General features: G+C 36.4%; 1 protein-coding gene across 1 annotated transcript in view; it reads right to left on the minus strand.

The window, feature by feature from the left end:
• Positions 1-25,419, minus strand: part of LOC104161347 (AT-rich interactive domain-containing protein 4B-like) — a gene marked incomplete at both ends in the record, with an annotated part of 49,275 nt that overhangs the window by 12,605 nt on the left and 11,251 nt on the right. Inside the window, 11 exons of the mRNA XM_009699743.1 lie at positions 4,428-4,600; positions 5,618-5,885; positions 6,098-6,195; positions 7,317-7,411; positions 8,499-8,571; positions 14,409-14,554; positions 15,420-15,493; positions 16,828-16,907; positions 20,622-20,760; positions 23,011-23,102; positions 25,378-25,419. The exon at positions 25,378-25,419 is cut by the window's right edge and continues 62 nt beyond it. Coding sequence (XP_009698045.1) covers positions 4,428-4,600; positions 5,618-5,885; positions 6,098-6,195; positions 7,317-7,411; positions 8,499-8,571; positions 14,409-14,554; positions 15,420-15,493; positions 16,828-16,907; positions 20,622-20,760; positions 23,011-23,102; positions 25,378-25,419 — 1,280 coding nt within the window. The remainder of the gene's footprint in view (positions 1-4,427; positions 4,601-5,617; positions 5,886-6,097; positions 6,196-7,316; positions 7,412-8,498; positions 8,572-14,408; positions 14,555-15,419; positions 15,494-16,827; positions 16,908-20,621; positions 20,761-23,010; positions 23,103-25,377) is intronic.

Here is a 25,419-nt window from a genome sequence, read left to right on the forward strand (position 1 = left end):
GCTATTACTGCATGTAACGATGTATATAACAGCTCAAAGATTAAGATTTTTCCCTTGCCTATGAATGAATTGTTTAACTCCATTCAGGATTATTAGCCAAAGAGGTTTAGCATTTTCTCCTTTTGATATTGTCAAAATATGACACTACCAATTCCCAGAAAATCATACCACGAAGACCTAAACCAGCAGTATGAGACAATCAGAAGTGTCTCAGTTTCTTAAGCAGTATTTAAGAACATTTGTTCACACATTCCTTAGAGGAAATAAAAAAGCAGGCAGTTTTCAAGACAAAAACAAAAATAAATGTAAGAAGTTTCGTAAGACCAACTAAGAACTATTTGTGAGTACTGAAAATGACAGCCTGGCAAGAAAGGGCAGGGTAAGGATCCGGAGATGGCAGCCCCACCGGGTGTTAGGGTTAAGGCAGCACCTCAGCCAAAAGAAGGAAAATACAAGAACAAAGCCTCTTGCAATCCTTCTGTACTGTAACTGGGATTACTTCAAAGAATTTTGCCTGGTCACCTCAAAAATCCAAGTACTACTAATATACAAGTCTGATGCAAGTTTTTGTTGGAAAGCAAAAATTATCACCCGGATTCTGAGCACTTAATCTTTCAGTTCAGTATAAAGTTCTTGACAGCGGCCTTTCCCAGGCGCTTTACAGCAAAGTGTTAAAAAAAAAAAAATTAAACAAAATCCCAACCAAAAAAAGAAAAAAAAAAAAAAACCCAAAAAACAAACCAAAACAACCCACCTTGGAGTTGAATTAATCACCTGGGAAAAAAATTTTCTTACTAATATTGGTTAACTAGCAATTAACTTACACTTCAGCTCACAAACTCTATCTACCATGAAATTTTTTAAGACTTACTTTTTATTTTATTAGCTTACACTAAAAACACCACACTTTTAAAAAACTCTGCTAGGTTTCTGGCTTCAGTCTCTTGGGAACATGTCCAACTGTCTACATTGTTCACTGAGTAGAAAAGCCCCTCAGTTCCCAACTTGTTGGCTTTGACTCAAGTCTTGGAATAGTTAATTAATGTTACATGCTACAAAGGAAAACTGCACCAACTACGCAATGCTACATTTGAAGACCATTACTTCTACAACATGAAGTTAGCAGGAACTTCAAAATAAGGAGGATTTTAAACTTTCTTCTTTATTAATTGCTGAAGCATGAATACTTTTTTGTACGTTAGGGAAAAGGACAGGTTTACAAAGTCATTTTTGTAAAGATGTCTCTGGGACAGACCAATGAGAAGGAGCACATTACTGGCCTTTTTTAACTGTTTTTATGACTAGAAGTTGCAGAAAACCATATCTAGCACAGGCATCTTCCACCAGCCACAGAAAAATCAAGAAAAGCATGTATAGAATAAGAGGCAAGCTGCCTTTGAATCTCTGTTCTCAGTGCTCACAGATACACAAGCAGGCACTCTGGGGAAAGAAAAGAAGAGAACCACATTTCAGCCTTTCTTCCTCTTCATCATCTTGTTAAAGTCTGTGCAGAAGGGACCATAGGATTCAAGCAGTAGCAATCTCAAAGGGTTGAGACACATGGGATTGCACAGAGAAACAAAACCTGTGTAAAATAAACAACCCCAGCTACTGTACTTCCTGAGATCTGGGAGCTGGGAAGTAGATCCACTCCACCCAAGAGAAATTCAGCAAGAAGAAAGCCAGAAGTGTTTCTGACCTCTTGGCTCCTCATGTATGTACACAAATAAGCTACATGAAGATGATCAAAGTCCTACCGACATAAATTCAAACAGTAAACTCTGCAAGTCTGCCTGATATACTACTAGATTTCATTTGCTGGGCCATTTGGTCGGGAGTGTGAAAGACACATGATCCACAGCTTAAAAAAGGTTTCAGGGATACATTTTAAATACACTGACAAAAATTCAGTCCACTGTGATCTATTTTGATTACATTTTGGGTATTTTTTGTGTGTGTGATTAGTTTTCCGCCTACAAAAATGCATTTTTCATTTTGTATTTCAGTTTAAAGAACTCAAACCACAGCATTTCCCGCTGTGTATAACCTTTGCCACTTCTAACCCATAAAGTTGGGGATGAGGGGAGTGCACCGTCCCCACCAGCATACCAGGCTCACAAAACGCCTTCATACCTTTATGGTATAAACACTAAAAACATTGTTTAGCGTTTAGGATGACAGCGACATTTTAAAAAACTCTTTAAAGCTGATACAAGTGCATTTTGCAATTCCTAACAATCTCTGAGGGAAGAAAGGAAAAGTAATCATGCTAACAGCACTACTACAGTACTGCTGTTTAGAAATACTTACAGACTATTAACTGCCACAAATGTTTCCTTTTTCTAAGTTTAAATTATTCCTTGAAACATATCCCCGGCAATGACCACATCATCACCTACATCTATTTTTAGAGCTACGCTTTCTATTCCAAGCAACTCATTACAATCTTTCATGAATCACAACAGCAAAATACTAGTTAGAAGAGTGTTCACTGGATGAGTGAAGAGAAGCAGAGAGAAAAGAACTCATTCAATCACAATCAGATGAATTGAGGAAAATTAAGATGAAATAGTATTTTCTACAGTTTTTTTGTTGTTTTCATAAATAAAAAACTAAGGAAATTCATAATGGCATAGCAAGCCAAATGGACATGAATCAGGATTAAAAAAAAAAAAAACAAAAAACCAAAAAACAAAAACCAGCAACAACAACAAAAAACAAACACGAAACAAACTGATAAAGGATTACTGAAACATAAATGCAGCTCATAATTTTCTGTACCATTTACTATAACAGCATAGTAAGTATTAAGCCATTGTACTTTCCAAGTACATAAAGAAACAGAAAGTTATGTCACAAGAATACACACACACAAATAAACAATTTAGGGAACTTTAACAACTGTTATTCTCTAAGCAGTATAAAGTTTTCCATCTATTTATTTACATATTTTGAAAGTAGCATTGTAAAAATCAGTCTTTAATAATTCTGAAAATCTAACAAACCTATTAACAGTACAGCTCATCTAGTTCACCTTAAAAGTGGCAAATGTTAACAAATTCCAGCAATTGGTCTTTTAAAAAAAGAAAAATTCACATAGGATACAAATGAAATCACATCCACAGAGAAAAGGCTCTTCTAACTGAGCTCAGGTAAACTTGATTTTTCTGTATTCCGCATTTCTGAGTTACAGAAATTGCTAATGTAATCTCACTGAAAATATTCAGGAAGACAAAAACATTTTACAGAATGATCCTTCCAGAAACTGTTACATGGAAATTAAAATCCTTCATAAAATAAAAAAGAACTACTACCAATGAATCAGAAATCAATACACTGAACTACACCATTCTCCCACAACTCTTAATGTGCCCAGAAAAAGCAATAAGAGTTAATGATATTTAGACAGAGGATTAAGACAGCTGATATACTAAATAGCAAAGACTGCTGGAATGAACAAGAGAATTAGTGGTCAGGCAGTAGCTAATATTAAATATAAAAAAAAACCCCATCCCCGATATAGGGATAGCTGTGAAATTTTAAGGAGGTGGTGTTATCTGCCTTTCTTCTTGTAATAGCTTCTCCCTTAAGCATCTGTTACTACTTTTTGCTGAAGACAAGATATTGTATTAAAAGAGACCTTCGATCTGACCTGTAACGGCCATTGTTGTGTTCTTATCACTTGAAATCATACTGTATGAGGGTCCTAATTGCAAACATATAAATTGTTAACACACTGGGGATTAATGAGGTGTATATTTGGGTTTAAACTTCATATTTTTTGCATAGCTGCCAAAAAACACTTGTACGATTTTTTTGCACTGAAACAGGAAAACCTGCCCATTCCATAAAGGAAATGAGAGAACACCTACACACATCCATTGACGACATAGCCCTGAGCATCCCTATTACTTCCATCTCCTACTTCCAAAACTCCTGTCTGAAGGACTGCACAAGAGACTCCTGCCAGTATCATGCCTACTCAATGGCAAAGCCATCACTGAGCAATGCAAGCTACTTCCATCTTTTCCAGTGTTACTCATAACACACCATTCTCCAACAGAAAAAGCTGGAAACCACAAGTTTGTGATATACTTGTACCAAAACTAAGTAGACAAATACTACTGGCAAAGGCTCCAATATTTTTCTCTTAAATGCTTTATACATTCTTTTCTCACTCAGCTTATAAATATTTAGGCCTGGACTATGTAAAAACTTAAGCTGCCTTTTTTTTTTTTTTTTTTTTTTTAAATTAGATCCACGAACTTCAATGGCCCTAACCATGACAAAGTTAGGAACACATAGGTCTCTGGAAGACAGGAGTCTAATTCACAACAGAGATGTCTGATTTAAAGTTCAAATTATGACAGTAAAATTTAATGAATGCAGATCAGATGCCTTAGCTGACTATAAACAGCGTAACTTACCCTGATTTTTCTTTCTCTTCAGCATCTGCATTTATGGTAGGATTTTCCATTTCTTTAATCTTCTCATCCTCTTTATCTTCCAGTTTGGTTTCATCTTCAGTTTTAATTACATTTAAGTCCTTTTCTTGATCAGGCTGAGTATACACAGAATCTGGCAAATTTTTTTTGTTTCCCTAGAATAATAAAACCTGTAGTTAACTTACAAGGTGAAACAAAAATACAAAGGATTTATGAAAAGACAGACAAAATGCACTGAAGTTATATCAGCAAAAAAATCTAGGGCTTGTTCTAAACTTATAACACTTCCACTGTTTTTTCTTCTGAAATAACTCAAGCTAAACATAAATCAAAGTTGCAGCCAGTGTCCTAGCTAGTTTTGTCACAATGATATAGGGGTGCTGCTCTCGGACCTGAACTGCAAAGCAATCCCCAAGATGAACACTTTGCAGGGCATGTTTTCACTTACAATGCAGAGATCAGTACTGGCCCACCTGCTATTCATGCTGGAGTAAGTACCAGCAGACAGACCAGGGTGGGCTGCCACTTAAGACATAGAAGCGTTACAGTTGTGTTGCACACTGACTTGAGGAGCTACGCCACTTCCAGAGCAAACTGCTAAGCTTGCAGAGCACAGCACATCAGCTTACTGCCCTGGACTTCCTTTGCTAAAACCAGAAAGTCACATTGGATTTTGAAAAGCTATAAACATTTGTCTCTCTGGACCATTAAACTACATTAGACCACTGTGTACATCATATGGCTCAGGTCTTTGTAGAGCTTCAGTGGTTTCACTAGAGCGAAGAAGTAAAAGCAAGATTTATGAGGGCTTAAAAGCATGGCTAAACGCAAAATAAAAGTATCAGCACTGTAGTTAGCTGTGAACATGCATTACCCAGATCAGGATAAAGCTGCACACTAATTAGTCTCCATTTGACCTGGGAGGCCCCCCAAACAAGTGGAACGTTGCAGCTGCTTCCTAGCAAGTCAGACATTTTGACATCGTGATCCCCTAAAACAGGCACCTAGGGATAAATACAGCTCAAAAGTGTTGTTCTGATTTAGGTTTACAGCACGTTTTTGTCTTGTTTTAAGTCCATTATGGAGATTTCAATCTTGACATGAATTCATGGTTATCAACGCACCACCTGACTTTATAAACAGGATATAATATGAACATTAAAATATTTTACCAGAACAGAGGGCTTATCATTTTCTTTACTTTCATTATCATTCTCAGCTAACTTTTTTTCTTCTTGTTGTACTATTGCTACTTCCTCCTGCTTGCGCTCCTCCTTATCCACTTTTATTTCTTTTACATCCTGCTCTGGTTCTTCACGCATCTTCAATTCTTTTTCTTTTTCACAGTCTTTACAAGGCTTGCTCGTCACTTTCTCTGGCAATGCCATTTGAAATTCAATGTTAGCTGATGTACAATACTCTTCAAAACCATAGAGATATCTAAAAGAAAAAAATTGCTGGCGATAAGCAAGTTTGTTTCAAGAAAGAATATGCTACCTGCCAGAAGCTAAACATGAACAGTATGTTTAAAGCCTAAAAAATTGTATTATAACCAAAAAGTTATGGACTTTTTGTATATTACCACTACCACAGGATCACTTCAGTTTGTTCTAGTGCTGTTTTATGACAAAGTTCATAGCTTTATTACTTACTTTTTGTATGCGCATTTAACATTATATCCTGCAGCTGAATTCAATACAGGGATTCCAAGATCTTGGTAAACTTGCTTCCATACTGCTCCACTTTCAATCTGTTGAAGAAAATGAAGTCATGGTTTTTTAATTAACTCACTGACACAAAAAAGACTAAGTCGACAAAGTTTACAACTTTGGAAAATAATTACAAGTAATTTCCTCTGATCTATAAAATTACTATTTATCACACACACAGTATTTCACTGTAATGCAAACTGTAGTCTAATATAACTACTTTAAACAATTTAGCCTTTCTGCATTTCAGTAAGCCTCAGCAGGCTTACCTCTCCAGGCGGTAATAAAACAAAGGAAAGAAAATAAGAAGATCAGAAAAATCAGTACATCATTTTTGTTTTATATTTAAAGTAATTCTTAACTATCAGAGCTAGAATTTTAATTAAATTGGAAAGAAAAAATTCATTCAAAGCATTAACAATACTCAACCCTGGCAGTACTGCAACAGATACAGCGGCTGCCAGTCTTTTATTATGTCCTTAACGTGCCCTTTGGTGTCAAAGTTTTGTGACAGTGTGATATGCTCATTTCTAACCATCTGTGAAGGTAAAGCAGATGTACCGCAATACCAAAGTACAAGATCCTCTCTTGTGTATCAGAAAGGTGTCACTGAACAAACATACCTCCTCAACCAAGAGGCTAAATTTATGGGAAGCAGTCCAAAGCAGTAACAGAATCTGCCTGGCCATGAATTCCATATGCTTCAATTACTGCTCCAAGACCAATCCCACTAATCCCAGTCAGCACATTCTTCTATGTACTGCCCAGAATAGATAGGAATTAAGGGGCTCACATCAGACCTTAAACTACATCACTTGTCTTTGAGATTTTATTGAGCAGTGACTCTTTTCATTTTCTGAGGTAACAACTTTATCAGACAAACACTTCTTGAAATACCACAAAAACACACATGCTGGCTGATTTTATGCAGCAATAATTAAACACGCTGAGTAGATGTGTAATTTATTTAGAATATAGTTAGTTTCTGGTTCCTGTTAAAGCATGTTTTTCCAGAGCTACAGGGTGTCTTACGAAGCTGCAGTATTCAATTTTCATATGTCTAAAGCTCCTGTGTAAGATTCTTCTTTATCACTACTTGAACAAAAATAAACAGCATCCTCAGATTTTATGGCTCTGGAATACTCATTATACTAATACTCACATTGTCAAATCCTCCAAGCTTGTGTACAAGTCTGAATAATTTGAAGAGATTCAAATTTCTATATCCTAAAACAGGTCGTTTGTTAATAGGAGTCCCTGTGAACAAAGACAGTTATTACAGTGTTTTGAAGTATTTTTTTCAGAATAACATGATATCCACACCATATGTACTACTACACTATTAAATAACAGTATTGTAAATCCTTCCCTCTGACCACTTCATGCATCTGGTACTCTCTCTTCATGAAACTAAACAAACTCAAGAGTCTTAATAACCCACTTTCCCTGTAGTTCAGTAACATGATTTAATTCATACATATGCATTCTTCCATATATTACTGAACATGCACAAATGATGCAACTTTTCTTGCTACCTATATTATACATATTTTTATGTCACCTGCTGAAACAACTACATCTAAAAATACCAGCACAGTCCTTTCACTACAATCAAAAAAAAAAATACCTCCCCAGGAATAAATTCCAGAATGCTTCAAAGAGCTGAAACCTCCTATAGTATTGTACTATCAGTAGCTACCGTTTTCATCTCTTGTAAACAGTTCCTCAACTCATCTTCACATGTAATTAAAAAGGTGCAAATTTAACTAGTTTTAATACTAATTTAAATACAAACATCTTCATCCTGGCCTCCACAGACACTGTACTTTTCTTGCAGTGTAACATTTAATGTAATAAATGGCATTTGCTTTTAAAAACATCTCCATCTACCTTACTGATAATGCTCATGCATTTAAGCGATCAGGATTCACACAAGAAAATTAGCACAAAGTAATTTTTTTTTCCATGATCCTAAAAAGCAGAGGGGTGGTGGTTAAACTTTTAAGTATTCTGAAGTTATTAAACTGAGCATATACAATAATATGATTGAGGATATTAAATGTTTCATTATACACACTGTAAGTACACAGCAGAAAATATACTAGGATATATGAGGTACTATCCATTTATTTCTGAAAGCAGGAATAAGTGACTGTATTTTAGGAGAAGAGTCAAGTGACAGACTTATCTTCTAAACAGCAGGGAAGTCAGAAGTGATGAATAGTCTCACTGTTTCCAAAAATGAACTGCAAAGCTCTACTAGTTTACAGACTCAGTTCTTTAAAGTACTACTAAGCAACACATCTATCTTCAGTTTCTACAAGTCCAAGATTAAAATGCCTACCTCTGTCTTCCATGAACTTGTATAATTGCTGAAGAAAGTTCTCTCGTTCTTCAGGAAATGGCTCTATTTCCTCCTGTTTAAAGTAATGCACACAAGAAAATCATCACCATTTTCAGCTACAATCCTTCATTAAGAAACATACGGCAGTGATAATTTAGGTTCAAACGTTCAACTTTGTTTTATTATAGTCAGCATCGGGATACTATGCAGAGAGACACATGCTCTCAGTGCTACGCCACATGGAAGTAAGTTTTATGAACTACAAACAGTTTTTCAAAATACATAAAGCAGTAACTGTAAAGACACATAGAAATTGGATTTTTGACTGATCACTGAAGAATCCTAAGTGGTACCGTAAATCAGGACGTATTCTCAATTTTGTCCATTTATGCAGAATTCTAGACAACAGATTACATCAGAAATCTCAGGTCTATTTCTACTGCAGTTAAGTGTCTCCTTGATGCCTGGATACACTATGTCACTTGCAGGGATGAAGTAGAAGAGAAAATGGTGCTTGCACTTTCTTAGGAGTTCTAATCCACAAACCACAGCCAATGGCACTGCAGGCATACTGCCATGGGGTACAGGCTGAACGCGTGTGGGAAGCAGGATCAATCCCAGAACTGAAATAACAATGGGTAGTTTGGATGTTCAGTTCATTACACTAATAAATCTTTGTATTAGACTTACTTAGATTAATAAAGAGTAGAGTTTCATAACAAAGCACTATGGCTTATTTTATAACATCTCATAATTTCCTTAAGAAATGCGACTTGCCACAATGAGTAGCACTAAGATATTAATATAATCAGAATTCTTAGAAATGCTGATGACTGAGGTACTTCAAAACAACATGTCAAATGTAAGTTGATTAATTTTCTGCATACTTTTTTAATACTATCTACAAAGTTTCCAAAAATAACTAATAAAAGTTATTCAGTAAATCTAAAAGAAGTCATTTTTCTTCACTGTATTTTCATTCCATGTTTATCTTTTCCATTCTTCAACAACCTCCTTGTACTAAATATTAAAGCTTCACCTACCCTAAAGCAAGGGGACAAAACGTATTGTCTTTAAAGTTATAGAAAGACAGTTGAGAAATCAACAGAAACAGAGTATCATTATTAAAGAGAAAAAAAAAAGAAAAAAACAAAAAAACCCACAACATTTGCTGAAGCTATTTATTAAAGAGATGGATGGCTGAAAATAAGGTCAAGGAAGGCTGTACTATTACCAGTGAGCACGTTTTTTCTTATTCTATTCTTCCTCTTCTCCATTTAATGCACTTGGAGGACATATCAGAGCAAACAGGCAAAAAATGAAGAACCAGTATTCACAATATGCTGAAACAGTTGTCACTTAGGTATAATTATCAACAGAAATGCCATTAAAATAGTTCATAATCTTGCAAAAGCAATGCAAGAGGAAAGTCTCTGCGAGGGGCATTACATGATGAGGATCTAACTGATCCCTAGTACACCAGCAGAGCTCAGAGCAGGCTACTTCAAAGAGCAAGGCCAGGCTGGGTAGAAAACTGCAGCTGGTACGCTAGATACATCCACATAGCGCTGGGGCATCAGAAATCAGGCATACCTAGCAATTCTTCACCGACAGGTATGAGGTGGTGCTGCAGCCCTGCACATAGTACAGACAAACGCCTAGTTAAGAACATTCACATTTCACAAGCCGTGGAGAATCAATGACTTGAATGAAATAGATACAGTTTTGGAGTTTGGTTTTGTTTGTTCTGATCTCACGTAACAGGTACTGAGAAAGGCCTTTTACCAGCATACACTGCGTCATAGCAAAGATACAACGAGCATCTACTTGGGTTTCTCACATTCCTCACCAACAACAGAACACTTGCCATAAGAAAATGGTCCCACAGAGCACTGAGGGGAGGGCAGGGGGTATCATTGAACTAAACCTTCAGGAAATCCAACAAACCTTTTAAGAAGGAATGTATGCTTTTTATATATTAGGGGAACTAAAGTAAAGGTGATGAAGAGGCTGAACAAAACACTACCACTCCTTTCTCACCATAAGATCCAATGCCTGAAGAGTACTCTTACGTCTCAAACATGATAATCCACAGAGATGTCAGAATGGCAAGTCAATACTCCTTATTAATCTTCCCAATAGAGATCAAACCAACTTTCTAAGAAAGTGTGCTAAGGGTGAAAGCTTAAGACCCCGCATGCCTCTGAAAAGCATTTTCACTTTCTCAGAATCTCTACAAAAGCAGTACATGTTGTGCTATGACAATAATATCTGTTAATAACCTCTGAACATTTACAGAATCTCTTAAACAATCAAGAAGTCAACAAGGTTTCCTAGATAATGGTTTGAAGCAGGCACATCGTAGTCTGTCATCTTTCCTTATTTCTAAGTTAGACAGCCATAGTGCTAGCAGGTCACTCTGCAGTCTGTACTGTACCTGTCCATGTCACAACGGTAAAAGAAAGCGGCTTATATGTATGATAATGAAATCCATAAAAGCAACAACATGCTTTTTGCAACACATAGAATTCACACAGTATTATAGATCAGCACTAGAAGAGAGGGTCTTTGCCAACTTTTTTACCTACTGTCAGGTTTAGTAAAGGAAAGGAAGGTCTTTTCCTGATCTCTTCCATTTGACAAAAAAAAAAAAAAAAAAGGAAAAAAAAAGGCAACTCAACTTCTCTTCTTAGAAAAGGAGAGTATTTGCATGTCAACTCCTATCTATATAGGATAGGAACATCTACGTATCTATACAGATATATGATATATATAGCAGCATCTATATATCTATACGAGTGTGTGTGAATATACATATACAGGATAGGAGTATCTATATATGAAGCCTGTGGTGACACATGTAAGATTGGTTTTTTGGTTTGGGTTTTTTTTGGGGGTTCTGGTTCATGGGTAGCAGTACCATACGGATAGCCTGAGGGCCACCAGTGAGTGTTTTTCATGTCCTGGAAATCACTAGAACAATCTGCAGGTGGATAACAAAGTCGCAAGAGCAGGCCCACAGGTCCTGTTTGAGAAGAGATGATACTTGATAGCCAGGAGGTTACAGGCACAAACTAATTAAAAAAAAAAAAAGGGGGGGAGGGCAGGGAGGGAGGCTGCAGAAACTGCTCAAAGGTGGGTGGAGAGAAGGCACACATGCCATGGACCATCAAGAAGAGAGAAGAAGAAAAAGAACAGAAAAGAAAAAAAAAAGTTGCCTCTGTATTAGAAATCTCCTAGTTCAGTAGGTGACTGAAACATTGGATGCTGGAGAAGAAATTATCACAAAAGATGTCACAGTAAATCCCAAAATACTTGCCTGAGATGAGATCTTCATGCCTAGTACATGGAAAGACTAGCTCGTACAAGATCACATGCAACTAAGAGGAGCTAGAGAGAAACTGTACAAAGGGTACAAGGTCAAATATTTACAAACACTATAGCTAAAGACTGTGAATTTTTCACCTAAAAGTAGTGAGGGGATGATCACTATATAAAGATTGTGTGTCAGCCAGCACAGGTACAAACCTATCAACATTCATCATGCCCATGGCTGGACATGAACCTGCTCTGAAAGTTCAGGAATTGTGCTGAGCCCAAGGAAGTGCTCCTCGCTTCTCAAAATACTCAGCAGAGTGTAGCTCGTTGCAAACTGAGCTTTATAACTTTTGATCAGAGCTGCATAATCTCCTGTGAGCTTAAAGAAGAGGCAGAATGAACTCACAAGCATGGAGAGGCAGCAAAGTTTTCGCTTCACACCTTTGTAGTCTCCCAACAAATCCTGAAACGAAGAAATGAATGAATAAAAGATGGATCACCATCTTCCGGTATGCCAGAGCCACGATCTCCAGGGAGGATGTATTGAGAGAAAGTCCATAACAACCATTTAAGACCCTAACCAGTTCAGTTCCTCCTCTACAGTTCCACTATTGATGGGAATTTCGGTCTACTCCATCACTGGCAGTTGCATAACAGATTAGAGAACAGCTCTGAAACCCTAGTGAGAGAAAAACTCATAGTGGGCAGATACAGATTTTCAGTACCACCAAAAGGTATCGAGGAAGTAAAAGATTCAAAAGCCCCTCTTCCAGCCTCGCAGCCAGCTGTGAAATAAAAGTTCTTTTCACTAATTTTCTTCTGTCCTCATCTTCATTTTCTTCTGGACAGGAAGCTGGGAGGAAAGAATGTATAACTAGAAAACCAAGTGTGAGGTAGGACTCCATACTTCCAGGACAAAAGAGAGAAGAAAGGTGAATGAGGAGTGCATGGGCTAATGCCTTGACTGAAAGCTCTTTTGCTTCTTTACATCAGGGTAGCCAGAGAGACAGCTTGTAGTGAAGCAATTCTTCAGCAGACCATGATAAGAGAGAGGTACAACTCAGATTTCTTGGTAATTATCTAAAGGTTTCCAAATCTCTCATTTTTTCACCACCCTCAAACCAGTAAACTCCATTTCTAAAGCTAGAAGCAGGGAAAGAACAGTACCAGCTGCTTGCAGTATCTGCTTTACAAGAGGACCTACAGCTGTAGGGCTAGCATAGCAATTTGGGGGCGGGAAAGGGTAAGCAGGACAGGGTGACAGAGACACAGGGAGGAGGAGACAACAGCAGGGCCATGCCAGCCTAGTTCGGTTTATTTTTCAAATGTGTCAAGAAAGCAGGTCAGTAACAGCTTAGAGTTGCCTCCTCAGATGGAGCTCCTGTGTAAAAGGTAGCACACGTTCCAAGCCACAGGGAAGTTTGTTAAGTCACGGGTACGTACTGGGGTGACAGCTCTAGAGCAAGCAGAAAAGTTTGTCATCATTCATGTGAGAAGCTACTTACAGTAGCACGATTTCAGCATGCAAAGAACTCACTCCATGACCACAAAGGGGAAAATAAATCAACACTGTCATAATATAAAATAAAGCAGATGCAAGACAAACTACAGAGGGAAACAACACCCTTCTGCACACTACAACAGCCTGTATTATTATAGAAGGGCAAACAACTGTTTATTTGCAGGGAGAGTGAACTACAAACTGGAAATCCATCTGCGCCATGACTGACATTCTAGCTCAGGAATTAGTATCACCCTAAGAAACCTGAAGTTCTACATCAGTGAAAAAAGAACTCCTTTGTCTTCCAACACTGAAACAGTATGTGCAAAAAAAAGGCCAGTCTGGATTTAAATACAGTTGCAAGACATAATTGCTGATGTCTTCAAAGAAAACAGAAGGACATCTTTGTTTTAAAGTTATCAAAAATAATTTAAGCACCACATATGCTTTATCTGAAACAGCTTATGTATTTTTTTAGCTCCACAGATCTTCCCAGTCAGAAGACTGCTAGATCTTTAACAGCTAGCAGGTAAGTTCCATTTAGAAACACACACAAGCAAAGGGAACCTTTTGTCTTTTAGAAAAAACACACAATACACATGTGACAGCAGACACCAATATCTACCCTTCTTCATCCTGCTCGGTCCCTAGCAGGTACTGTTACCCCTTCTGTCACTGCATTAAGAGTAGCATGAGAAAGATTCTAAAACAGGATCTTCCTTTGAGTTTTAATTTCTATTTTTCATTAGTCCCTAATGACTAAATCTTTTGACTACATATTTTTCACTTCGTGACTCAACAATTTTCAAGTCCATATTTTCACATTAACTGATCTTTGTTGAATAAAGATTTCGAAAGCTGAGAGGCAATAATGTTGCCTATGGAAGGTGTCCCTGTCCATGGCAGGGGGGTTGGAACTAGATGGTCTTTAAGGTCCTTTCCAACCCAAACCATTGTAGGATTTTATGTTAACAATGTTGCCTATGTTAACACGTTAAATGTTCCCAAATGTTAAAAAGACCCACTTAAGTCCTACAGTCTTGCTAATTTTTATCAGCTGTGAATCTATGCCCTTTACTAGCTTCACTTGCCTCTTCCTCACTGCTGTTGTCCTCTTTTTCTTTTTCATCCTCTTCCTCTTCTTCAGCTTCGCTGCTGGAGCTGTCTTCTTTCAATTCTGTTTTCCAGTTACTAGGAACAGTTCTGTTTTTACGGAATTCAAGGGCTTGGTCGAAAGCTGTAAAAGGACCAGCATTTGTAAGCACTGCAGGAAGTATCAGTTTGACATGTTTTAATCAAAAAGAGTAGTTGGGGAAGGGAAAAAGGAAAGACTGCTAATTAACAATTCCACCCCCAAATTCAAAGAACTTCAACAACATCCCTGTGTTGTCCATCCTTCTTTGTCTTACCCAGCCAAACGGGCCCAGTGTTCTCTGCACATCAAATTATTCAGAGCTATTATTAGGATTATTACCATGTTAGTCTCTATAGACACAAATAAGGATCTTCTGTATTAGGGCATGTATGAAAATTTAATTGAGAGAACCCCTATTCCAACAGGTTTACACCGTGGTTTACATATACTGAACAGGGAGGAGAAGGAGGAAGAAATAAGCACAAGCTAATTCTAAGAGTTTGATCACACAAACTTAAACTTTCAAATGAAGCCACAGTTTCAGTTTCTTTAGAGTGCACAAAGGCAACTTACAACTATTAGAGGTACTATGGCAAGAATAACTCTATGAAGGTCTAACGGAAAAGGTTGAATACTAAATAACCTATAAACCCAGTGTGTGCTGCATCATTATATCCTTTGTTTGGCATGACTACATTGAAAACAAGTGAGGTAGAGTGTGTGGGGGGGTGTGTGTGTTTTTTTGTTTTGGTTTGGGTTTTTTTGGATTTGTTTTTGGTTTTTTGTTTTTTTCCAAAAAAGTTCCTCTAGATTTTCAGAATTTTCTCTTTCAATATATTATGCTATAGGAAAAGATCTTGTATTTTAGCATTTTTAAGACATGAACCAATCTACCATAAATTTGGTCCAATTTCTGTAACAAAGTAAATACATACACATGTGTTTTCCCATAGAAAGTTATTTTTACCTTGTTTTAACAAAGCATCAGGCTTTGGTGAAGTTTCACTAATCTCCCGAACATCTTTTCTTGGCACAGAAACACTAGATAATTTAGAAAGTGTTAAAAAAAATAATATTTAAAAAAATTTTTAAGCTAAATTAACAGTGTAATACACAGCTATCACTAAGACTGTAACACGCTTACTAAACATACAGAAGCAGCATATGAACTACATCCTGACAATTCTATAGTGTTAGTCTGGTATAGTATTAGTCAGTTAGTGGATTAAAAACAAAATTCCTACACAATTTGGTTAGCCTATCCATATGCATTCACTGCATATTAAAGAAAGCGTTCTTCTTCCACTGACACATAGTTTCTGGAATCTCCCAATTACTTAACAAAAACTTCATGTCAATTTAGCAAGTAACTACTCATCCACAAACAACAAAACCCCACCTTGCTTAAAACATTAATAAGTATTAGTATAAATAGTCAGTATGAAATGAGTGACTTACAAATTGAAAGAACAAAGCACTTTTTAATTTCTACTGTGGCTATATTGAAGGAAGTAAACCTGAACTGCAGCTTTGAGGGGTGGGGGCTATGTGCTTGTGTGCACACATGCTTATGTGTGTTTCTCCAGTGACGTGCGTTGATGCCTGAATAACTATCAAATGGTAAAGCAAAAGCCTAGACTTAGTAAGTAATTAAACCACAACGAAACTGTTAAATATTTCAATATCCTTTCTGCAAAAGTATTCTGTTAAATTGAACCAAGCACAATAAATAGCTGCAACTTTTGAAATAAAAACTAAAACCCAGAAAAAAGAATTCTGCTGTCATCCATCAACCCCCCTCCCCGATCAATGTGAGTTTAAGAATGCAAAGTTCCTTATTTTATTTAAATACCACACAGTCTGGTTTACTACGTTTCTCTATTTTCTTTCCTACTTTGAGCAGTATTACAGCTCTTTTCAACAAACAACGATAATACGCAGCCGTAGTCTAGACAGATAAACACATGCCTTACTACCTCAAAAGAAAGAAAGAGAATTTCTGTGTGTGCGGGAGATGCACATGTGTGTGTGCACACACAACCTCCCCTTTCTGTAGCTGGATAAGCTTCTGGCCCCCTCTCTCAAAAGCTGTGCCCTATTCCAACCACAGCAGGAAAAAGCCTCAGGCCATTCTCGAAGTCACAAAATACTGCTTTGTTTGCCACCATCATAACAATGAAATTAAAACTCAGACAGACAGATTTATGCATCCCATTATTAGTAATGACAAAGTTCAAGACTAATTTCACCACAATGTAGGCTGTTAACAGTTTTCTAAACATTAGAAAATTATTGGCAGAAATGCTTACTAATTTTATTAATACTTTACCCAACACACCTCATACTACATTTCACACCTCTACGTTCCTACTCACAATTTGCCATCCTTGAAAGAGCGAACGAGAATATTGTCTTTTTTCACTGCAATATCATCACTACAATCTGGACAAACCACCTGCAAAGATATTAGAAATGCAAAGTTTAGAGATTAAAAGGAAAAACAAGAGAGTAATAGTATATACTGATGCTTCTCAAAAAGCTTTGGGGCTCATTTCTCTTTAGCAACACTGAGATGAGATCAACTGAGACCCCTCAAAACACAGGAGTAATGACCTCCTAAAATTACCGAAGGCAGGAATTCATGCTTGCTTCCTAGAGGTAACTGACGGCTGCTGCTGGAGACATAAGAATGAACAGCATTCCGACAAAAGTTAAGTACCTGCCATGCCACTACAGCTTATTCTACTCCTCATCTTAAACGAACAGAACTTCCACCAAGTGCTGCCACCTGAGTTAGAGACCTCTTCTGAAAAACTTCCAGAAATTGTAAGGATGTAATCACACACAGTTTCAAAAACAAAGACATCAAAAACCCAAGGGATTTATGAAATGCAACTTTATAATGGAGGATTATCTACCTAGGAGAGAAGAGTGCCTCAAGTACAAGTATTACGATAGGTTCTTTAATTCAAGAAGTAGACCAATCAAGACTAGAACTGAGACAACATATTAATTATTTGTTGCAATTTTAAAAGCTATTTAAGTTTTGTTAAACCAGTATACAAGTCACTAATTAAAAAGCTTTCAGAATTTAATAAAAAATATATACACTGAATTTCCAGAGTTATAGAACAGAAAAGCAACACTCTCCATCACTCATCTCTCTCCTCTCAAAATGTGTGCAGTGCCCTGAAAGTTGAGAAAATTCTGATTGCTATGAAAACCCAAGGAGCAGCAAAGGACCACAGCCCTAATTTAGCCCTGGTAAATACCTCTTCTCTCTTACACCAACTCCTTTCGGTTCTACCTTTTCCATCAAACAGACAAAGACACCACATGACAAAAAGTTTTTTCCCCTTACATAGGTGACTGGCCATATAGCATTTCAGAAGATAAAGTCAAAAGCTCCAACTGATTTGGAAACAGTTGCATATCACAGAGCACAGGCGAAGTATGCTTCTCAAGAAAAGTACAACTTCACATCTTGTCTCCAAATTCAATGCATTCTACAGTCTCCAAAGAAATTACTTTACAAAACTACAACTTGCCAATTAAAATGCAGTTTGAGATATAGTTTGCAACAGTGTTTTAATATCAACATAAAAGATAGCAATTATCATTCCCCATTTGCAATCTGCCAGCTCTCTACAGACAGAGAAAGGCCCTTGAGGCTTTACCTACTGGTTTTCTAGAAGCATCAAGATCTTGGTTGTCAGAAATTCATAAGGAGACTGGAAAACAGCTTACCACAACCTGATCCAGTGCCTTTATATTAAGCAACACCACCTCAATTTTGCCTGAATCAAGTTTTCTCGATTTCCTTGCAAAACAAACTCCACTGGAGTCATAGGAGGATGAGAGAGATGATCCTATGTAAACTCAATTTTCTGGAAATACTGCAAGCAGATTTTCCTCACTGCACCTTCCAAAAGCCTTTAAGTACACATTAAAGCTAAGCAATGCCACAAGGCTTACTAAATAATATTGTTTTGACATAAGGAGTAACTACCAGGGCTTTTTACAATTACAATTAGCCGTTGTTCTTAACCCATCCAACCCCAAAAAACTCCCAAAAAACAAATACACCTATGCATGCAGGATAAAAACAACGTAGTCAATCACCGAATCTTCAGGAAAACTTTTACCAAATTTAGACCTCTACAGTTTTACATTTGTAAGCAACAGACTAGCTGGTTATAGGACTGATATCCAAAGTAATCCATTTCCACTACTAATCTTAACTGTTATTTGCTGTTTAGACTAATCCCTGAATTTCTTTTCACATAATAAACTTGCACAATGTGCTCTGTACTTATACACAAAGCATATCTGTACACAATATCATTAATAACAAATTAATTCTGGGATACTTACTCTTCAGCATATTAAACCTGAATTTTAATTTAATTATTCACAGAATTACAATTAGCATAATACAAAGTTGAAGTAAAATTTAACAGTACTAAGATAAAATTACTTTGTTGATATAGTAGAGGTAACCTGCTTACAAGATAAAAGAATGCAGAGGCATAGCTACAGGGGAGGGGATTTAAAAAAAAAAAAAGCAGCTATTTGGGGCATCCATCTATTCTTGAGTACAACCTTTCAGGTTAAATGCAATATGATGTTTATTTGCAGAGCTATAAACCTGATTACTAAAATAACAGTTAATCTAGGATAAGCTATTTCAGAGTTAATGAGCTCCACCCTCAAACTTTATCCCCCTACTGCTTCTCATTCATGACAGGAAGCTTTCCATGAAGAATGAGCTATTCCATTCTCCAAACGAAAGCCAAAGGAATAACAGTGTGTATCTTTAGTATACCTTGGGAGCATAAGCAACAATTCAGTTCATCTTTAAAGTCTGACCCACAGCTATCCCAAGTAGCACTACACTAGGGTGTAGTGCCTGTAGTAGCACTACACGCAAGCCCAATGCCTACCAGAGAGGCTGCCATGGAAACTGCTGTCATCTGCGTGACCAGAAGGGCTAACCCAACAGTGTGATATAAAACAGCTCAAGCCAGTCTATCTGACCACTTCTCAGAGTGCAACTGTGAGGTAGGTGATATTGCATCAATCTTGATGACAGCTTTCAGTAAAGAAACAGCTCCATTTTCCTGTCTATTACTGAAAACCTCTCTTAAAGCTGTATGTCATTAACATCATCTCTGCTTGCTGTATCTTCTGCCCTCTCCCTTGCTGTAAAAAAGACTTCATGACTCATTCTCTCCCACCAGTTTTTCCAAAAGAAGTCCTGCTGGAAAGCCTCTGCGCTGCATTACAAGACACAGGACGTGACAAGTAGAAAGTTGGAACTGAGAGCTACCGCACACACTAGGAAGAGTTAAATGTTACTGTATGGCATCTTTTCAAAAGTGAGGCACAAATCTTCCTGAAATTAAATAAACATTTTAAGCTTTCAATGCCAGGGAGGAATTATTCAAACGCCTGCAATTAATAATAAAATAAAAATTAAAAAGTATGGTACTAGAAGGTACCACATATGTAAATACATTAATTTCCAAATATATCAGTCTGTATGCAATCCTTAGACTAACAGTGATATTTTATTAAAAGTTGATTTGTAAAAAAGTGGGTTTAAGCCACAATAAAGGAAGATAGAAAATATTTGTACTAAAAAACTACAATGTTATTTTAAAGGAAATTTATTGGCAATTCTCTACTACCTACCATAGCAAGAAAGAAAAAACATTTGATTTTATTATCAAATGTATTTATATTGAACCTAGAAAAATAATATCTACGTAGTCACGAAATTTCCCCTCTCCTTGCACTTCTTTATATCTTCTTCCTTGATAAAACTTGGTAATTCAGAAAAATGACATGCAATATCCTAGGAAAAAGGCCCTGAAATTTTAGGCCCTGAAATAGTACTAAACACACTGTTCAGCTGGACTTACATCAACAAGCTCTCATTGTTTGGAAAAACTAAACCCATGTTAGCAATCACTTTTTGCAAACAAACATATTTACATATATAATATTTCCTTTGACTATTATGATACAGTCCAATTTGAAGAAACATACTAAGTTCTAATAAAAATATAGATTAACCCACCAAAAATTAAAAAAAAAACCCACCTTTCTTTGGTGCCTAGAAAATGAAAGAAACTTTATAAAATTAAAATAAAGATTAAACTCTTACCAAGGCTGGAAACCATAGCGCTTTCTTTTTATCCACACTGAAGCAGTCCACACACACAACTTTTCCTAATAACTCATCACTTTGTTTCCTATCATCTTCATCTTCATCGCTGGAAGAGGATGAAGATTCTTCTTCAGGACTAAACAACAGAAAAAGACTTAAAACTCAACTATTCAAAACTTGCCTATTATAATTACAGGAGATCCAAAGCTAACTGTCAAAGAGTCATAAATAATAGTGACTTGAATCGCCCGTTAAGTGTTTTAGGATAAAAATAAAGAGAAGTATTTGTAAGGATATAGCAACAACAACTCAAACATTACAAACTCAGAAATGTACATCTATATATAATACATGCAAAAAACAAACAAAACACTACCATGCACCCACGTGGAGGAATAAAATTGCACTGTCAGGACATTCAAAATGAGAATTCTGCCCTAGTGAAGCACTGTTCAAAAATACTGTTGCAGTCGGAGTTTTGGACCAACATTAAGCTAAACTGGTTTGTTTTTCCTCTTAATCTCTCTACGCTTTAACAGCCATACAGAATAAAAAGCTATTCTGAGAGAGGATAAATCTCTGAAGAAGAAACATCAGCTATGAAGATGAACAGCAAAGAGAAAAAGAAGTCTATTTATCCTGCAATGGTTCTTTAAACATATGCAGTGAAGTATTTCAATGACCGTTTCAATTTCACATTGAATGAACTGTTGGAATCTAAGTAGATAGGCAAAGGTACAAATACATCTTGACTAAAAAAGGTTCTGGTTCATTGTTTTGACCGTTCCAGTACAAAGTTGCACCTCATTCTAACCATATGGGGAGTCTAAATGTACAAAACTACTACACCTAAAATTACCTGCAACTGATTAAAAAAACAAAAAAAGCTGCACTCCTGGCTCTCTATTTTGCCTTTTTTTTTTTTTACTAGTCACTTCGAAGATTAATTCTCAGAAAATACACAGGGTGTTCAATCAGTACAACAAGTAGAATTTTAAAAGCTGCCTTCCTTTTTACACATAACTCTTTTTACAAAGTTCAGTATTAACAGAAGACTCACAGTTAGCATTTGCGTAACAGAAGACGACCGATTTACAGTCTAAGCTGAATTACTACGTCTCATTTTCCCCACCCTAATTTTATGTCATCATTTGCAGTGCTGATAAAGCACTGGTTTCCCCCTACCCCCAACATCCTTTTTTAAAGTTGTGATTTCTTTTAAAATACAGTATGAAAGTCTCTCAGGCTGCTTTCTGGGGTTTGAGAATCTCTTGTAGGAAGAGAAGGAAGTCAAGGACTAAAGAGAATGCCAGAAGTATTTTAGAGAGACTACAACCTAGCTCAGTTATACCAGTATCTGTGCAACTTGTCTTTTTACTGAGTTCAGTCAGTATTAATCATAAGATAAGTGTGTTGTTTCTGCCCTAATAATGTCCTGTACAGTTAGGGAAACAGAGAAGACAACAACCCAGTCACAGACACCAAAGATGCTGCAATCATCTGTGGCACATGCCAGCTTTTTCCACCTTTTTCTTTCAGTACATCACAAATTAGTAAATCAATAATTGAGTAAATTTATAGTATCTCTACATACACAGGAAAGTATTTATTTCAAGCTATCAAAAAGACAGAGGCTGAAAGGGTAATCCAAGCATGAAAACTCCCTTCCCACCCCAGCCACTTCCACCCAAAAACTTTAAAAACAAAAACAACCAACCCCTCCCCACCCCAAAACTACAAAAAAAAAAAAACAAAAACCCACCCACAAACAACAAAGAACAGTCTGTGGAGTATTTAACACTGTTTTTTTTTTTTCAAGATCACAACTACCAAGAATTTTGGCAGCTAGGAAATCACCTCACTACTCTTGAACTTTGTTTTTCTACCAATAAGCTTTGCTGCAAACCATAATATTGTTCACCTATTGCTAAAAGCCCTTCAGAGACTTTGTAATGAGAAACCAGAAGTCTACATGAGGATTCTAGTACCTTCTACAAAGACTTTGTACCTTCTACAAAGACTTTGTATCAGTGGGACAAAGACTGCATTGTAATGGTTTTAGCTGGAATCCAAAGAAGTTTCTGAAGGTAGCTTAACACCACATTTCCACTTGGTATACCACTTTACTTAAATAACAAACTCAAGAAAAAACCTCTTGCCTATACCCAGTACTATTACAAATACTGATCACAGGAAGACTTGTAATTCTTGCATGCAACAATACATGTAACACCGACTTTCAGTCTGAGAGCTAAACAACACTTTTCATATAGCTTCCTGTTTTCTGAATAAGAGAAGCCTGAACAATCAACTAACAAAACTCCACACACGCCGAAAGCTTCAGAATTGAATACAGACACCACAGATACAAAGATGTTAAACTTACATATGATTGGATCTTCTTCCTCTGTTTGTTTTCTTTCCTATAACAGGAGTCCCAAAGTGTTCAGGATTTGTAAGTGGAAGCTGATCTAATGTCTGTTAAATGCAAAAAATACATATATATACAAATATAAAAAATCTGGCATAAGTTAATTCTCCAAACTGTAAATTTGTATAATCTGGTTATTTTTGTCAATAGAGAGACTTTCTCATTAGAAAGAAATACAGAAGCACAGCAGATGTCACTGCTTTAATTTTTGAAAGTAATGTGTTTTGGTTTGGAGGTTTTTTTTTCAACAATTTCTCCCCACCTCCGAATAATTAACTTTTATCCAACACATGCAGACAATTCTTCCCAGAAGTCCTGCCTCTGGATCATTCAAACACACAGAATTAAGTATCAGGTATTCAGCTGATGGGATACTCCATCCTTATCTACAGGATGAACTTTCTGCCTGTCCTACCATCAGACTAAACACCCAATCATCTACTTATAAATGAACAAAGTCCCCTACGAAATGAAACTGCAAGATAACTCAGTAGCAGCAAACATGACAAGTTAATTGTATTTTTGTTAGTGATTCATAAGATGACACGGGAGAGAAAGGTTCTAAACAATTTTAGAGAGGCTGCTATAGTGATAATTGAGAGAGTGCTAATTGATGCTATATTAGCATCAAAACAAAAAGAGATGGAGAAAGAAAAAGTATCAGTTCAGGGAGAATACTCGAGTATCAACAGGACTTCATGGACATGCAGTATCTTCTTTCCCAAAGACTGCTGTTAACTGTTTAGACTGTTTAAACGATACCCATTCCAGATCTGAAGGCTCCTGGTACACAAGAGTTTTTTCTATAGGCACTTATTCTTGTTCTTTGAAAGAAAGCATAAAGCCTTCCAAAGTAAACATGGTCCTCCGAATTACACTTCTGAGTCGTGTATGAATTTTTAACTGTGAAACACCAACAAGAATCTCAAAAGTATTCTGTGTCATACAGAATTGGACACAGAGACAATAAAGCTCACTTTTTAAATCTTAAAGTAAATACATGATTACTTCTGAGTATGGTGGACACCTAAAAGATCCCACACACTTGGGAAGTCAGAGATAAAGCTAAATCACCATCAGAAATTGGTCTGATTACAACAGAAATTGGAAGTGCAATTTTCCCTGCTGAGTAGCTATGCAATCATGAGGTAATTATTACAAATGCACAACATGTGCTTCATTGAGGGCTGGTGACAATGAATTGCGTATCAGTGACTTTTGCCAAGACGAAAAGCTAAGAATGATGATAAAATAAAAAAGTAGGAGTAACCTGAATGCAAGGTTTCTTCGAATCTGACAAAATAAGACTAAAATTTTCAACCTGCTTACTATAAAATAATACTCTTGAAACCATATTAAAATAATATTTATGGAACAGAAGCAATCTAATTTTCAGGAGTGTTGATCATTAATAACAGAGAGCTAACTGAAGGAACAACACAATCTTTAAAATTATGGCATTTTTATCTGAATCCAGATTTAGGCATCTCATTAGACCCTCTTCTTTACATGTGCTTAATCCTGACTTAGGACTCTAGAAGGTATCTGAACCTTCAGAAGAACACAGTAAACAGGCAACAAGCTCAGGTGTTTACAATAATAAAGCATATTTATGTAGAGCAAAAAAACTCCCTGTCCTCAGTAGCTTTCCAATAAGCTAACGTGTTAACATAAATCTGCCCATCAGTCCAGACTGTCTTACATACTAAGAAGGAATAACCTTCATTCTGAAATTTCAACTATCTGAAATTTGCTACAGATGTCTGCATATTTTAATATGCAAGTCACCTTTAAGACATGAACCAGCTTCGAAATACTGCTGTCTTCAAATTAACAGGTAACAGCAACTTGTAATTTGCCTTTTAAAAGAAAAGTACTGATCTTTCAAGTTTAACAGCTATTACAAATTACACTCACTCATCTAGCTAAAACCCAGCAGAACTTAATTATGTCCAAAGATGTATATTAATTTTTTCCATGTACCATATTGTGATTTTTTTCTAATGAATACAGATAGTTTTTTAATATAAAGCAAAGTAGTTGTGCAATCACAGGTTTTGTGTGATCTACAACCTATGAACCATTAATAACAAAAATAAAAAATATGAAATGCTGATTTTGTTTCTTAACTTACACAATTTGGTGAAATTTAATTGTATTTCTTGTTTCAAAAAAAGAGTAAGACATACCCTGTAGACTGTATTTTACATAATCCCCATTTTTATTAGCATGGATGTAAATAACATACTGAAGACTGAGATACTAAAAATATCACTTTTAAATTTTTCTAAATAAAAAGTTGTATAAAAATTCTTCAATTACCTCGCTTTCAGCAAAATGTCTTTCTCCTTTTAAACACAGGGA

This window comes from Cariama cristata, unplaced genomic scaffold, assembly GCF_000690535.1.
Source record: "Cariama cristata isolate BGI_N322 unplaced genomic scaffold, ASM69053v1 scaffold33574, whole genome shotgun sequence".
In the NCBI taxonomy this organism is placed as follows: Eukaryota; Metazoa; Chordata; class Aves; order Cariamiformes; family Cariamidae; genus Cariama; species Cariama cristata.